A 17,442-nucleotide genomic window follows, 5' to 3' on the forward strand; every position below is an offset into this window, starting at 1 on the left:
TTAATTCGATTTCACAATGAACTGTCCTTTTAATGCTGCGAACATTACGGGCTCTTACCGAGACTAACAGTGAGTATTTGTTTTGCTGGACACGTGAGTGATCTGTGCTTGATGTACATCATTGATTATCTGCTCTGTGTGATCTGTTGCAGAGCCTAAAAATAAATGAGCTTATTGAATAAAAAGGGTTCAGACAGAGTTAATGGCTCAGTACCGTTGGCATCACGTTACCGTACACTGGAGAAGGCATGGTAAAACATATGACATTACAGAGATGCACTATTTTATGTAACGATGAGGGGGGAAGTGTACGAGAAAAAGAGATGGTTTTCAAAGTGAAAGAAAGAAGAGACACATGAGAGGTCCTTTTGTAAAGGCTGGATGTGTAATTAGCTTTAAATTAAAGTTAAACATACACAGTCAACAACAGTCTTTGCATACATTTGGTCTATGACCAGATGCTCCTAAGCAGCATGTGTATGCACGTTTTGTCCTATTATCACTTGATGAGGGAATTAATCAGTGACACGTGCTTGCATCATTTTGGTTTATGACCACCTGGACAGTGTTTCACTGCCAGAAGTAATGACTCATAACACAAACACACAGTCCAAATCAGAAAGAACTGCATGAGGGCAGCACAAGGTCAAAGTCTTCCTGTTGAAATGTTCAGCCTCAGTTCAGTCACTCTCCTATAGAGACCTCTTGGTCCGACGAAGACACCGCACCGCCCTCTTTCTTCAGAGTTTTCAGGCATTTGTCGAGCCTTTTGATGCAGAACGTCACATCTTCTCGAGTGATACCCACAGCGGAGGCAGCGTTGAGGTAAGGACAGGGGTACGACTCCGAGTGGGACATAAACCCGCGAAACGTGTGTCCGCTTACGGTCTGCTCCTTGCCCAGTGGTATCACCCTGGAAACACGAGTGAACATAGTAACACAGAGCAACGGGATTTTAACAATAATTTAAAAAAAACAACAAAAATAACCTCTTTATTTTATGCAATATTTACCGCAGATCAACATGTCTCACAAATAAAACCAACACTGCAATGTACACTCATGGGCCACTTAATTAGGTACACCTGTTCAAGTGCTTGTTAAAGCAAATATCTAATCAGCCAGTCACATGGCAGAAACTCAGAGAATTTAGGAAGAAGGCCTGGTGAAGTTCAAACTCTGCATCAGAACTGGGAAGAATGGTGATTTAAGATGCTTTGAATGTGACGTGTTTGTCGGTGCCAGATGGGCTGGTCTGAGTATTTCAGAAACTGCTGATCTGCTGGAATCTTCCCACACAACCATACGCCCAACATTCAGATGGTAGGGTCAGAATTTGTCATAAACAACATGATCCATCCTGCTTTGTTCAGGCAGCTGGTGGTGGGTTCTTGGCATACTTTGGGCCGCTTAGTACCAAATAAGCATTGTTTAAAAACTTTAGCTTACAATAAGTATTGTTGCTGACCACGTGAATCCCTTTAGGATCACAGTGTGCAGGACCCATCTTCTGAGGGCTGCTTACAACACGTCATGAAGCTCAAAATATCTCAAACGGAGTTCTTGAACATGAAAATGAGCTGAGCTCAGAGTCCCCAGATCTCAATCCAACAGAGCACCTTTGAAATGTGCTGGACCAGGATGTGCGGGGACTTCACCTGGTTTCAACTGCAATACTGTAAATAATAATCGTGGCCATAAATTCTGGCAAGGTTTCACCACTGTCAGCAGAGTTTAGACTCACTTTAATGTGAAATCAATTACTGCCCAGCTATAAGGACTGTGCACGCAGCACAATGGCAGCAGAATGCACTAGAATCAGATGAAGATCTCTATTAATCTCTTCAGCTGGAGAAGAGAAAAGCTCACTACTGATGTGAAAATGCAAAGCCGGGTGCCTCCCATTCATGTTTGGCTCTGAGAGCATTTCATTTAATGCCACGTCCACAGCTGCAAACTGTTCACGAAACTCAAATCTTAAACATTTCTTTTCTTTTATGAAAACACAACATGCTCAGGACGTACAAGGCTAAAACAATTGACTACGCTTCACACTAGGACCTTGGAAAAATCCAACTGGGAGCATTAAATTCCAAACAACACTATAAACAATCGTGACAGAATGACCCAAATAAATCTTTTATTCTGGATATATAAAATATTTAGATTAGCTCTCATGCACGATTGAAAACTATAAAGAGAAAAAACACAAAATGAAATGTGCGGGGGTGGTGGGGGCCATGCTCCTAATTTGAAATTGTGTATTTATGCAGATCCATCGATTCATGTGACAGAGTGAGAACGAAACAGTTAAAAACTGACAAATCCTCCTCACTAATGCTGCTGCTTTCAGAGCTGGTGCCCGCTGCCCCAGAGGAGACCACATCCTTCAACATCTAATGGAAACATCCTGTTTTATTTAGGATGCGGCTGTGATAGGAAGGGCTGTCTTAATTTTCTAAAGTAGTTTCCGCTGCTCAGTATTCAGCAGATCCATCTGCCTGATTGCTGATTTTGCCGAGCAAAATGCAACATCTTTCTAAACCCACTCAAACACACACACACACTCCCCTATCCTGTTATTCTCTCTCTCCCCCCTCCATGTCCATTTCCAGGCCACATCATCAACATGGCCTTACCTGGCTCCTGACACTTGTCGGGTGAACAACATGGATCCTAGCTGAGTCACCGCCTTGTCGCTGTTGGCCTGGAGACCATCTAGAGACATGGCTGGAAGAGAGAGGCGCATAGTGAGGTCAGTAAACATCTGAGACCAAACGCAAAGCCAGAAAGACTTATGCCATTTCAGAAAAGCAGAGTGAGGATCAATTGATACCTAACCAGCACTTTGAGCTTACCCAGAGAAATGGGGTTGTGCGGGGTGTGAAGCAACCTCTCCCCGTGTGCAGAAGCCAGACTCTTCAGCTGCTCAGCCAGGAACGAATAAATCTCCTGCACACCATGCCGATACACACAAGAAGGATGAAGACACAGGACAACACACAAGATCTATAAATAGCACTACAATACTCCTTTTTGCATACAGACACAGCCTTATTTTAACAGCAGCAGCAGCCTTGGTTTTATTGCTAATCAAGCAAATCTTCCAACAAAGCAGGTGGATGCATGACCAAACTCTTCCCTATTTGCCTGACCCTGTATGTGTGTCTGTTTCTCTCTAAGCTTCAGTACAAGCACTATGTTCATTTCCTGTCCAGCTTGTTCTTAACACATCCACCTCTGGGATCAATTAGAGAGGCCAGGGGAGTAAAAGAAGAGGACTGCAGGCTCTTAAACACAGTTTTTGATATCCACATGCTTCAAATACGCTGATTAAGCACCGAGAGTCTCAGAGCAGCGTGTGGAAGACTGAAATAGAACGATGATGTTCAGGACACAAACGTTCAAACAGGGAAGCTACACGACAACTAAACACAGTGCGTTTGTTGCTAGCTACCAGCTCCAGATTCCCCAAAGAAGCTCTTTTCACTGCGTCTGTATGTGTGAGCGAGGGCACACTCTGCTGACTCATACTGTCCTTGTTTGAAAGCATCAAGAGGGAAAATATTTTCCCTGTCAAGAGTCAAACACAAACAGCATTTCAATGATGTCAAGTGTCTCTAAGTGTCCATTGTCCTCTAATAACAAAGGATGACTTTATTATGCTGCAGGAGGAGAACAGCGTAAGTGGTGGTGAGAGTGCAGGACAATAAGTTTGTGTTTGTGACGAGTCAAAGGCCGCCCCGACTAAAACAAAGGCACGCGCATCACCCGTTTCTTCTTTTCATTATGCAGACATTATCTAAACCGGTGGTACACACGAGGCAGTAAATGAACCTAAACAGATGAAACGCTTGAATTATTAAAAGCTCGTGATTCTGGGAGAGACGTTCTGCAGACTCTATGGGGAAAAAAATGGTTCTGTACATTAATTATGCATAAAGTGGACCGAGAGGAATCAATAAGCTCTGATGGTGTGTCGGGTCAGGCAAGAGGCCACAGGAATCTCCTAGGTATACATTTCAGCTACGGATTAGGTTGTACACCGATATCCCACTTTGAGTATTGTATGGCATCATTTTTAAATACGTGTAATTTCTATAAATGAATCCGGGGTAATTTCTAAAAAAACTTCTACTTTAAAGTGTTATTCCTTTTCGAGTTTCTGTGCTCTGAGTGTGAGGACAAACAGATTCTCTCAGTTGCAGCACATTTACGGTGCAGCAGCAGTTTAGAGGAGAGAGAATGCTGCAGTGCCGATCATCTAAAGAGGAGGATGCTGCATTGTGAGCAACTCTGCTTTAAAGCAGGAAGCCACCAGGGGAGGTTTTCTCAAACTCTCAAAGAATCAATTTTATCTTTCTATAGTGGACTCCTTCCTTCACAGAGCTCACTACACTCAGGTCCACAGTCTCTATCATCAGTGAGAACGCAGGTGAAGCAAAAAAGGACACACACACAGAAAACTGTAACATATAGCCAACTGCAACTCAATACAACTTATATAAGTTATTGCCATTTTTAGTAGGAAAGACGCTGACACGGCACGGAGACATTTTCAGACCGACTACAATATACACCTGATACTCCTGCAGTCCCCGAATGTTCTCATCATACATGTTGGAAACATCCAGCAGACATAACAGCCACGTTTAACTAAGTGAGGAACTATTTTTAGCCGTATAAAAAGGTGACGTGTGCACCACTCTCACCTTTCTTTCTGACAAGTATTTCTTATAGCCACAGACTCCCAGCGTGAGAAGGGTAATGAGGACGTCGAGGGAAGGTGAGGCTGATGCTCTCCCTGGAAGAGAAGCCAGAAGCTGCTGTCAAACTGAACTAGAAGCATTGTTATTAATGTTTAACAACAATCCAATTTGACTTATACAGATGAGGATAAAATTATTAGCCCCCTGACAGGATTTAAACATAACATAACATTTCTAAACACACTAGTTTCTTCACACAGTACACAACAAGCCCAGCAGAGGTAGGAAGGAAAACATTTAAAAGACTCTTGAAAGAAAATTAGAGTGAGATGTGTCTAAAATGCCCCAGAACAGCTGCTGACACATTGGTGAATGAGTTAGCCGGCTTGTGCTTCACACATCTACCTCTGGGATCAATTAGAAAGGGCAGGAGAGTAAAAGAAGATGAGTGCAGGCTTTTAAACACAGTTTTTGACATTCATATGCTTCAAATACGCTGTTAAGCATCAAGAGCCTCAGAGCAGTGTGTCGAGGACTGTAGAAGGGCGATGGAGCTCAGGACACAGACGTCCAGGCAGGGAAGCTGCACGACAACTAAACGCAGTGTCTTTGTTGACTTCGAGATTTCAGACAGAGAAAATCTCCACGTTGTCAGAAGAGTCACATTCAAGCCAGACTGGACTATCCCAGCAATAGCCTGGAGGAAGACTATGCATACTGGAAGCGCGGCTTTGGTTAGATGAGATTAAACTACAGCTGTTTGTCTGCAGAGACGCTGCTCGTGTTTGGAGGGAGAGGCATACGACCCAAAGAACAGTCCCCAAAGTGAAACACGGTGGTGGGAGTATTTTGCTGCGGGGACGCTGCAATGTGTCTGGAACTGTGATCTCATCAGGGTGGCAGGAAAAAAACCTCAAGCAGTCAGCATCGCTTTGACTTCCAGCACAACAACAAATCAAAACATACGTCACTCCTGACTGGCCTGCATAAAGCCCTGAGTTGAATCCCACTGGAGTATCGGGTAATAAGTTTGACCCTGATAGTTTGAGGTTTTGGTGAAATAATTTAGTGTCTTTTTGACAAGTAAAGAAACTAAAAACCCAAAATAAAATAAGACGTTTGCCGGGGTTACTGAGGGTTCATCGGTCTGATTGCTGGCGGGATGAACCTAAAGTGTTTTGAATGCAAAGTCCTGTGCATTTCTACAGCGGGCCTGGTGTCATTTTTCTATGAGCTGGTATAACTCCAGTTCAGATTTGGCCTGACAGAAAAGAAAATGTGTAACAGTATACCCACAGATGACAGTTAGTGGAAGGTATCAGAGCTGGACACTTTCCAAGCACTGACAGAAGCTCGACTGCAGCATGAGAAAATTAAACAAATAAACCAAAGTGAAAAGCTGGCTTAGGCAGATTCCGATTAGTCACACAGAGCAGTGCACAGTCTTACTGCTGCTTTCTGAGAGTTACCCAAAATGTTTAAAAAGCACATCAATGAACTTCTCTAGATATTATCTGATGGCAGTGACAACACATTTGTCCAGTGCAGCTGGTTCAAACATTGGCCTTTAACCTCCCAGTTCCCTCGTGCAAAGTTCATACCATCTCTGATTGGATGGATTTGTGACAGTGTGAGAACAGTGCAGGTAGGATTGTAGCGAATTCAGTTACCATGGGGACATCAACAGTCCCAATGAAATGCACCCCAGTTTCAGCGATGATGGTTAAAATGCACTAGTGGTGAGATTTTGTTAGAAATCATGGATCTACCATTTAGAACGGGAACAATGCGGTTGTCTTTGCAGTCTCGGGGCAAGAAGAAAAAGTAGGAAAGAGGGAAATTTGTGCTGAATAGGTTTGAAGTTAAACAAACAACAACAAAAAAGAACAAAAACAACAACAAGACCCTGTTTCTTCATACTACATCAGTTATCCCATTTTATAGCCCAGTGTCTCTCGATGGACTCCGGACTTTTTTCTTTTCATTTCCAATTACTGTAATATATTTATTATTAAACATTTACATGTTAACAAGTCCTCAGAGCTAATAGAGAAACGACGGGGACTTTACTGCTTTATGATTGTAGCACCCTGAACAAGGAAATCAACAAAAGATCAAGAATAAAATGCTTGATTGCAGCCCTGCGTGCTAATCAATCAGAGTAGGGCACAATAAACACAAAGTGGGCTGCAGGATTTTTATGTTTGTGAACAGTCATCTTATGTTTAAGCATGAAAACGAATCATTCAAACATTTTCATGCTTTATTACCAATTTACTAAAATATGGCAGTGCATAAAAACTAAAAACTGTGCTCTACACTTTGAAACTTTCAAAACATTTGCTTTTATGTAAATACACAAATCTGCATGGGTACACATGCCCAGCTGGTTATTGTTTCATACCAGTGAGCGTTAACACTCACCTGGGTACATCTTGCTTATCTCCTGTATGAACGACTCATCAAAGCCTGCAATTATAGCACCACCTACTGGAACCATAAAGTTCTTGTCCAGGCTCTGTACAAAGGCATCGATTCTTCCCACACGAGCGCCCTGATGACAGACAATCCGAGAAAATCACATCGTAGCATTCAAAGGTGAGCTCCAGATCAACTTGCTACATGCACTGTGCAGTGAAGAGTGTTGATACCTGCTGAATGAGGTGCATGCATTTGGACGACTGTACGCCATATGCATTGTTAACTATGTGGGGGATGTCATGCTTGCTGCAGAGAGATGACAGCTCCTCAAGCCTGCAAGACCCCAAAACAAACAGTATTAGAAATGGTGCATACCTTATTCCCACACCATGAGCCAAAACAAGCAACATACATTATGTTTCCTTTGAAAGTAAGAAATCCTGCAGGCAGCCTACATCAACATATACATAACATGACATAATAAAACCTGAGGGCATGAATGAAAGCTTACAAGACCTGTCAGGGACCCGTGGGGCGAAGCAAGAAGTCGTTGAATGAACACAAAGGATATTTTCAGCTCCGAGCTCCTCAATCTTGCGTTCAACTGCTTCCAAATCTGTCCGCAGCTCATCACCCTCGAGCACATTCTCCACGACCACAGGTTCAAAGCCTGAGAAAACAGTAAGTCTTAATGTAAGCAAACGATTTAAAGATGGCAATAAAGTGAAACACTTTCATAATTAATCTGATATCCCTTCAAGATCAATGACATTTCAAACACAGACATGCTCGCTGATCAGGATGTAAGGTTGACAGGACACTGGATACGAGTCATATGGTCACCTGCTGTGATCATAGACTTGAAACAGGACTTCTGGTCGATGCGAGGCCAAATGATGTAGCGAGCTTTGGGTCTCCTGTGACGAAGGGTCAGAAAGCAGAGAGTCAAACTCATCCCTGTAGCCATGGGTACCACGAAGCAGCTGGCCACACTCCGGACACCTGTAACGCACAAGCAGCAGACAACTGAAAATAAGACTTCGAAACCTTTCGTTAATTCTACAGAAAGACTTCCATACACTTTACCAAGTGGACATTTGGGAGGAAAAGGCAAAATTTAACATCTACCTTATCACAAATACTAGTGTAACTGATAAGATCTACACACCTGCAAGCTTTAAAACATCCAGGACAACTGAGTTGGTCAGTTTGTTAAGCAGACTGGATCCTGCAGCTTTAGGCTGAATAGCAGCGATGTCACCTGACCGGCCGATGCCGTGGATCAGCCTAGACAAAACAGCTGGATGTCACAACACGAGCAGTTAAACGACCTCCTAAACTCCGTGATGAGCACAAAGCTGACATTTCACAGCCCAGTGTAATAAATCTGCGTGCAAGGCCAATTTAAAAAAAAACCCACAGATACAGGTGAGGACAGAATTATTAGCTCCCCTATGAAACATCCTTGTTTTATTAAGTATTTCGAAAGCCCAGGTAAACAGAGCAAGCAATTTCTTTTTTTCCTTCTTTTGTTAAAAGCAGCATATTCAAACATCCTGTTTTACTTTGGACGCTCATGTTACTTTGCACAAATAAATAAAATCATTATCCATCTCCTGCAACAAATCCTTTTCTCTAAACTTATTGTTTTTGGAATGATGCTTTTTCAAGTGACAGCTCAAACTCCGACGTTTTTATACTGTATGTAAATTGGAAGAAAACTTTCAGTTTTACCTTGATTTTACAAGCAGTGAGCGTTTAACAAAGTTAAAGCACATCCTTGATTTTCAGGGGGCTAATAATATTCACCCCGGTAAAGTTTGTTTACTGAAGAAAACTTCAGATAAATGCTACATTGAAAATCACTTGTTCTGTTAAAAAGGCCAATTACATTTCATAAGGGGGCTAATAATTTTGTCCTTATCTGTATATCAGTATAGGTGCTTTTACCTCGTTACAGACAAACTGCAACAAAATCTATTAGAATTACAAAAGGTTTTGCACTTATTATTCATGAAATGTGTTCAAAAAGCAAACATAAGTCTTTTTTAACTAATAACACACAAAAAGTTTTCATGTCAGTTAGCCATTCCCCAAAAGCAACCTGGAATCAAGTGTTCCTGTTAAGGAAATGAGGTCTGAAGTGTGTATAGCACAGCTCCCCCAATTCTCCCTAGGATCACACCAAGTTTGGAGGTGACAAAGAATCACAACAAAACTGCAGAGCAACGTGTAAGCCTCATAAAATACATTTTAAAAGATAACTTTAGAACAAGAAAAGCTTGGTGCACGCAATAAAACAATTAAACAAAACACACAGAGGCTGAAACAAAGAAAATCATGGTTTTGGAACGGCCGAGTCAGCATCCTGACCTCAAACCAATTTATGGCTGACGGTCAGACCCATAATCATGTGGATGATGACACAGATTTTGTAGTTTTGCCTCTATATACCACCACAGTGACAATCAGAGTGTCAGTTAACTTTAGATGTTTAACTTTAATTCAAGGGGTTTAACAAAAAAATGTGGTATCTGTGCACTGGAACTCTTAATGTCAAAGATGTGGAAAATCTTTTTCTTTATTTTTAGCTGTCATTCAACAATCTGGCACACTCTTAGAAAGAAGCCATGCACTGATCACCCCAGCAACACCAAAAGGCCTTAAAGAGCACAGACTATAATTAGGAAATATTTCAAATTCTTTTCATAGCTAAGAAAAAAACTTCACAACTTCAAGTCAAATGAAAAACGCTCAAGGAGGTAGGCATATCGTTGACAAAGTCCAAAATCAAGAGATGCATTTATGAACAGAAATATGGAGGGTTTACAGTGATGTGCTGCTGGTTACACTCAAGAACGGGAAGAACAGACTTTACAAGAAAGCATCTAACAGAGCCAGCACGGACATGGAGAAAATCCTGGGACAGATGAAACCAGCATGTACGGCAGAGTAGCAGTACTGTACTGCATAGCTGCCAAAGGAATCGAGTACGTAACATTGCAAATAGATGTTGAATCAATGCACACTGCAAGAGCAACCAAGAGTTTCTCATGGCAAAGAAACTGGATATTCCTAAATCGCCAAGGTGGTCATCTGATCGTAGCCCAACAGAGCAGCTTTTCAGTTACTTAAGCACAAACTGAAGGTGGCTGAGGTAAAGGCCTGACCGAGAAGAGAAGACCATGTCCATGGCTTTTACACTTCATCCAGTTACTGACGGCAAAAGATTTTAATCCAACTATTTCCTAAACAGTTAAAGCAAAATATTTAAAATACTTTTTTTTTAAATTAAAAATGAAAGTTTTAACTTCAATCACATCTTGATTGTCTTATTTAAAATCCACTGTGGTGATGTATGTAGCCAACATAAAAAAGTGTGTCTCCAAGTGTGACAGAGATGGGCGCAGAGTATTCACTAAGTTTTTCTTCCAACTATTCTAAATCAGACTCGCTTTAAGCACAATCCTGCACTACGAAATATTTGTCGTAGAGACAAAACAACAACAACAAAAGATCCGCTTGCTTTTTATCTGCCTCACAGTCCATCAGTCGGGGTTTAAAAGTGAATCGTTAATAACGCATAAGGCCTGGCGGGCAAACTTGAACCTGTAATGTCGTCTTGCCACAAGGCTGGATGCCACCCGGCCTTCTCTCTCTCCTACTCCACAGTTACCCAAGAAGTTGTTGCTGTCCATCACAGCTAGCTCGCTGAGGAAGAGCTCAACAGTGCTCTCGCTCCATCCCTCCTCGGGACACTTTCCCTGCAACACACACACAACATGAAAGAGGAAGTGTCTTCACTGCAGTGGTATGAGGAAACAAAAGAAAGCTTTGAGCGTACTTGTTCCAGTAACTGTCTGATGAGTTGCTCATGGCCACGGCGAGCCTGCGATCCCTGACGGATGTAGGAAGGTGACACAATCTTCTCGCTCAGGTTAAAGTTGTCGCTGTTCATCTGTGTTAAACACACAACTTTGTGGTAAGTCAGTGCAGTGGGTGTCCAAACCGTTCTACAAATGCTTATTTCTCAAAATTAACCAATAGGGGAAAATAATAACATTTATGAAAAGTGAAAAGGTTTGAAATCTTTCACTTTTGCTTCAAGCTTTGACAAAATCGTCTGTTTATGTTCATAAAGGCCAAACTGCGGTAATGTGGCTTCTTCCTGTTGTAGGAGCGAAACACTCCTCAGTTTCCGTTCCTTCACACTGGCACCAAGGATGTGTTTTTACTGTAACTCTTAACTTTCGCGATCATTAGGTAAGTTTACTAATTATTATCGCACGAAGCTCATGACGAACTGCTCATTCAATGTTTTATAAAGGGACAGGTTTGTTAAAAATGCCAAAGTTACACCAGACCTTTTTACCAACGCATCCCTAAATTTTATCTTAGCACCCCTAAAAATAACCGTATTAATAACATATTTTAATATTATTAGACATCTTTTTCTAAGGTTATATTCCGAAAAACGTCTATCAGAGACATCAGATTAGAAGGAGAACAGGTTTAAAAGCCCAGCATTCCCAATATTATGATGAAATTCGTGACAGAAAGGAGATGAAGAAGTAATTTCACGACACAAGCCGGCACGGATTTAAAACACCAACTGAAACGTTAGCAAGCAAAAGTGCAAATTTTTCCGATGCTGCAGGGTCATTACCGTTAAGTATATTTATTCTCAAAATAGTGTCACAAATGTTAGCTAATATAGTCTAGAATAGAGATGATGAGCCAGTTTTTTTCACTTTGTCAAAGTTTCCTATTCTGGTGGAGTTAAGCTTGTTTATTTAAAGAACTAATTTAAAGAAACTACAGTTTATTACAAATTATTTTTTTCATGAATTGATAAATGTGTTTTCTAAAATAAATGATTAAAACAAACTAACATATAACTGGATTCTAATGAGAGAAAGTCAAGAGGGCTTTACCTCAGCGGTCCCCAAACCCCCGGGCCACGGACCGGAGTCGTTTGTTACCGGGCCGTGAGAGTTGAGGCTCGGGTGTGAACTTTATCCCTGGGTCTTTTCCCGTGTTGTAATTGTGTGTCTTATTTTGAAATAAATATTTACGCATTACCATAGTGACCAGAGAGCATTAAGGGGCAGAGAGGGGGATGTTACTCTCAATGTTGTTGGTGCATTTCAGGAGGACGCTGCTAATAAAGTTACACAATTACACAGTGAATTCGTGTTTATTATTATATTTACAAAATACCACAGTTGCTGTCTTGGTCGTATCATTTTATTTTGTTGTATTTATCTGTGACACATTAAAGAAGGTCCGTGAAAATACTGTCTGACATTAAACCGGTTCGTGGCACAAAAAAGGTTGGGGGCCGCTGCTTTACCTCATATATCAGTATCAGTGCAATACTGAATCTGAACATTGCAATTGACATAGATGGATAATTAATATGGATCAGTTTATGCCTTTCACTGGGTTTTAAATACTGTTTCAGTGTTACATGTACTTTTTAATGACAGCACAAAGACTAAGAGGAAAATAGAGACGGGGAGTGAGGATAAAAGTAGGATGATGTCAGTGAAGAGACACCAGTAAGAGCGGATGAGTGACCAAAGTCTACCACGCTGTTATCAAGCCAGGGTGCCTTCTGTTTTGCTTGCATTCACTGATTAATGTTTCACATAACTAAGCAGTGTGCTAAATGTGGATTCTTCCAAACCTTTCAGTGACTTATGTCACAAATACTATGTTCATTTACCTTATTTACAGGTAGTGAAATTAAATGGAAAACTTTTCAGTAGCACACTTGAAATGGGATGCCTAATGCCCTCTGTTGAGTCCTTACAGCAAAATGAGGCTTTGTATTCAAAAACCTGTATGTAAAAGCAACTTTATTATCAGATTGCTTCTTGTACAGGTACATGGAGTGGCAGTCTTTCTGTTAAGAGGCTGAAACAATGTTGTGCATGTTTAACGTCACATGTGCTTTGCAGCAAATAGGTTTCCGCCTTACTCAGGAAAACTCTGGTCACCATGACTGAGCCTTTCCCTCAGGTTTACGGATCCACCCTAAAGCAGGTGCAAGTGAAATGACCTGTTTAAATCACCTGCAATCGTCATCCTTCTAACGAATTGACGATTGCAGTTTATGTCATTATTTATTTTCTTTATAAAATATCTCGTGGTATACGACTCGTGATAGTTACAGCGCTGTATTAGCTATATATATCATATATGCATTAACTATTCTTATTTGATTCGTGTAAAAATTGCAATATGTAACACTAAATGAATGTTTTCCCCATTAGAAGCTGAGCCCTACCTAAACGTTTGAGCCTAAAATTGTCCCTGTGTTATACGAGTGCTAACTTACTCAGTGCTAGAAGTCTGGTTTCAATCCAGAGTTTGCTTAGGAACAGAGTACAGGCTAGCTCCGCCAAGCTAAGCTAGGCTAAGCTAATGTGTTCCGGGCCGGAAAATAAAACACCGCGCATCTTCGTCAGAGCCGCTCTGGTAACTCACGGTGCGTGCTCTTACCTCGCGGTTTTCCAAAAAATGTCTTCACGTGGACGCCAAACAAACCGCAGACATGTACGCACACATCTGAATGAGAAAGTAGCACACAGACAGACTGCAGGACGCCTTCACGTGACCACCAAGCGTTGCTCACGTGGTCAACGCCGTGCAAAGTCATGCTCCAGCGTGAAGAGAGAAGAGAAGCCGGTCGGTGGCCGCCTGCAGAAATAGAATGTGCAAGCCGGTCAGCTTTAACTTTTATGGCAAATGCTGTTTTTGATGAGGAATATATATATATATATATATATATATATATATATATTTTATTCATTATTATTATTGCTATCTATTGCTACAGTAAATAAATAAAAACACTTAACTTTATTTGAAAGTTAAGATTTTGGTCAAAGTAAACTTTTAGCAGAAACCAGTAGCTTAAATAAAGTCACAGTTACACACCGTCATTCTTTAAAATATAACTGTGGTTTTTAAACAGACATATAACAACAGACACAGAATAACAGACATATCAGAAAAATAAACAATAAAATTATTTTTTTAAAAAGCCTAACTGCTAAAAATGTAGAATGTCAACAAAATACAATAAATTTGTTCTACATGCAAATGTTACTGTATACATATTCATTAAAATACACTCTATCACATATATTTCTTATGTATTTTTTATGCACATAAAGGGCAGTGGGAACTTTTACTGTCTGACAGTCTGATTGCTGTTAGGACCTGTGTTATGTTACATTTAACCTTTGCATTCCTTCACACTACTGATGCATTTTGAAATAATATCATATGCCGGTCCTTTAATTTCAGCTCTCAAACAATGTCAAGATATTAGAATTATTTCTAATATTAGCTGAATGAGTAAACTGTGACAGCGTTGCATCAAAATAAGCTGCCACAAATAATTATAAGATCAGGACCAATAATGAGGCACTTTCAAAGTGTGGCAGGAGCAAAGATGTCCTGTAGTGGAAATATAGGCCAATATACTACTGAAAAAAGTATGCCTCCACGAAAACAAACAAATAAAGGTAAAATTGTCATCTGTAAAAATTTCATTAAAAATCAAATAAGCAGATATTGTAAAGAAAAGGTAACAATATGGAGCGTTACCTTTTTATGCACACACTAAAACACAAACACACACACACACACACACACACACACACACACACACACATCACACTTGTGTAGGTTTCAATCCAAACAAAGCTGTAGGGAGCACTGAAGTTAAAATCTATGATGTATACACTCATACTTCCTTGTGTTTCTTACTGTGCTATTATAAGTAACATCAAAGCAAATTCACCGCCACTTCCAGAATGTGTACAAAAAGTCTTTTTTCAGTGCAGGAAAGCAAACATGATCTGAGAGGCAGTAACTTAACTGTTAAGAAAGAACATCTATTTCTATTTAATGTTGACACACTCAGTATAACATGTGATTAAAATAGGTTTACCAACTCACTAAAGTTTTGCTGACACAATAATGAATACTTAAAAATTAAATATCAAGATCAAAAAAATCAGGTCAGTAATGGACTTATGATAATATCACATATTATTGTCTAATCATTCTTCTTATATACTATTATACAGGTGCTTACAGACTCTGTCGTCTTGTCCATGCACTTTTATTTTGAGTTTGATTCATTTGCCAAAAGAAAACTTTGAATAAGCAAAGTTACAGGTAAATTTGTCATATATCATAGTAGCTAACTCCTTTTTTCCCAGATTTTCTCTCTCAGTGTTGTGATATGAATGTTGCGAATTCTTCTTACCACGATAATCGCTTCACGGTTGAAGTCAGTTAAGATGCAACACATTTTCATTGTTTCTCTAATCCTGAGCACTTAAATATCTAACAGGCTATCTTACCTTGCAAATACACCATGCTTTTCATCTACCAAAATAACAAGGAAAAACAGCTGTCAGCTAGAAGTAGGTTAAGCATAGAACGGAAACACTCAAATAACATAGCTGCTTGTTTTGCTTGCTTTGTTACATTTTTGCCTGTAAGGATGAGGTAAAGCTTTAATTTAATAATCGATGATTATTGAATCATCAGAGGGGGAATAAAATACGCTATTATGACAAAAGCAGTTGGGTCATGAGAGGAAAAAAAAAGGATGATGGAAGGATACGAGTAAAAACTTTTAAAAAAAATTGTAACAATATTTAACAGAATGTGTCATAAAGAGATTAATGTTACACTGACAAAAAATAAGAACGTTGCACCAAAAAGTTTCTTTGCAATCATCAGAAAGAAAAAACACTTTTGTGAAATTATATGTAATGAATTTTATGACACACACACACACAGAGTGAGAGAGAGAGAGAGAGAGTAAACCATGCATTTTGTTTTGTCTGCTTACTGTAAATGATGTATACATAATCAGTGCCTGTGCTGTGTGAACCTGTAGGTTGCCCCAGTAACAGGTAGATTATACACAGTTAGCCCACATTTAACAGCATACATCACATTCTATCAGCATAGAAAGAGTTCGCACATTTTAAAAACAAAAATGAAAGCGACATTTAAAAAATATGCATATATATTCCTGGAGGGTTTTGAGCGCAGGTATAGCTAAAAAATAAATAAATAAATCTAAAAACAACAACAACAAATTCACTGTTTGTTTGGCAGCATAGGGGAGAGAAAGATGGCAATTTGTCGGCATAGCAGGGTTTTCAACTCAACAGCTATGCCAACATCTTGCCTTCCTTCCTGAACCCGTGGTCTAGTAACACGTTCCGCACGGTCCGCGCTTCAAGGTCCGCACCATGCTGTTCCCCACTCCCGCGTGGAAGATGAAAAAATGTTACTGGAGATGTTTTAAAGATTGGGAGGAAATAAATTAAAAAAATTAAAAAGGTGGATGTCTGAAAACAACGAGCGCAAGTGCCACGCCGATCTAAGAGGTAGGATTACTCCATCTCAAATGAACTCCAAAAACACCCAGTTTGGCATTTCCAAAATAGGATTTTCGTGGTTCTTGAAAAAGGAAACAGAAAAGTCGAGAAGAAAGAGTCTCCTGTAGTGTATGAGACAACTTAACTGGGCCTTCATTCCTCTTCCCTGCACATGGCACTGCCCTGTAGGTGTATCATCACATCTACCTGTTGCTCTGTGGGAAACTGCAACTAGTAGAGCTCTCTCTCTCTCCGGTGTCCGTCGTCCAAGATCCACCGCCAGTGTCGGACATCCGCGAGTCAAAGTAAAAGTAGGCTCAGGGTTGAAAAGACAGGTTTGCCTTCCGCCACCCACTTTTGTAGCAGCACTGTCGGCGGCTGACTGTTGCAGGAGGTGTGTTCTTTGCCCCAAAGAACTCTGGAGTGCGGCTTCCGGCACCTTTGGGCGCTGGCAAGGAATCCGATTGGTCCAATGATTAAGCAGGACAATCTTCCGAGGAGAAATCCGTCCAAACCTGTCCGGTCTGAAGAATCTCCCAAAAATCCCCAAGTACTTCCACAGTAAAATAATGTTATGTTTAAAAAAAACAGAACAAAAAAATGACAAAGAAAAGCCTGCAAACCTTACTCGACTTCTGGATGTTGCTGTAAGGGTATGCAATTTAAACAGTCCCACTTTAGCAGGAAATTTTGCTGATGTCTACAGGACACGGTTTGTTAATGAATCACACAGAATGATTCAAACACCGTCTAGACCAGAAAGTGGTCGCCATCCACGACAGGAAACGCCGTCAGTGTATGAAAGCGCACTTTCTGACCATTCATCATCATCTGTTTCATTTAGATGTTGCTCAGCGGATAGACTTATAACTTCCACACTGCTTTATTTATAT

At 40.4% G+C, this 17,442-nt stretch overlaps 1 protein-coding gene across 2 annotated transcripts; it reads right to left on the reverse strand.

The window, feature by feature from the left end:
• Positions 1–363: 363 nt before the first annotated feature.
• Positions 364–16,946, reverse strand: sepsecs (Sep (O-phosphoserine) tRNA:Sec (selenocysteine) tRNA synthase). Of its 2 annotated transcripts, XM_040012320.1 has the most exons (13): positions 16,757–16,946; positions 13,638–13,835; positions 10,975–11,088; positions 10,740–10,894; positions 8,299–8,417; positions 7,974–8,132; positions 7,647–7,800; positions 7,361–7,463; positions 7,134–7,263; positions 4,713–4,804; positions 2,859–2,952; positions 2,640–2,730; positions 364–913 (listed from the first exon to the last, which is right to left on the reverse strand). In XM_040012320.1, the coding sequence occupies exons 3-13, from the start codon at positions 11,086–11,088 to the stop codon at positions 685–687; spliced, it is 1,440 nt and encodes a 479-aa protein (XP_039868254.1). In that variant the 5' UTR covers positions 13,638–13,835; positions 16,757–16,946; the 3' UTR covers positions 364–684. The 2 variants fall into 2 exon arrangements, with proteins under 2 accessions (XP_039868254.1, XP_039868255.1); XM_040012321.1 differs by lacking the exons at positions 13,638–13,835; positions 16,757–16,946 and adding an exon at positions 13,474–13,601.
• Between the last annotated feature and the right edge of the window lie 496 nt (positions 16,947–17,442).

Source organism: Simochromis diagramma, unplaced genomic scaffold, assembly GCF_900408965.1.
Source record: "Simochromis diagramma unplaced genomic scaffold, fSimDia1.1 OVJJ01000604.1, whole genome shotgun sequence".
Lineage (NCBI taxonomy): Eukaryota > Metazoa > Chordata > Actinopteri > Cichliformes > Cichlidae > Simochromis > Simochromis diagramma.

What these genes read in the sequence shown, in the direction of transcription:
- sepsecs (XM_040012320.1), bottom strand. Translation starts at nt 11,088, where the DNA reads ATGAACAGCGACAACTTTAACCTGAGCGAGAAGATTGTGTCACCTTCC. An exon ending in CAAGTCTATGATCACAGCAG is followed by an intron (nt 7,801 to 7,973) that starts GTGACCATATGA and finishes CTGTTTTCTCAG; the next exon opens with GCTTTGAACCTGTGGTCGTG. An exon ending in AATACTTGTCAGAAAGAAAG is followed by an intron (nt 2,953 to 4,712) that starts GTGAGAGTGGTG and finishes CATGGTGTGCAG; the next exon opens with GAGATTTATTCGTTCCTGGC.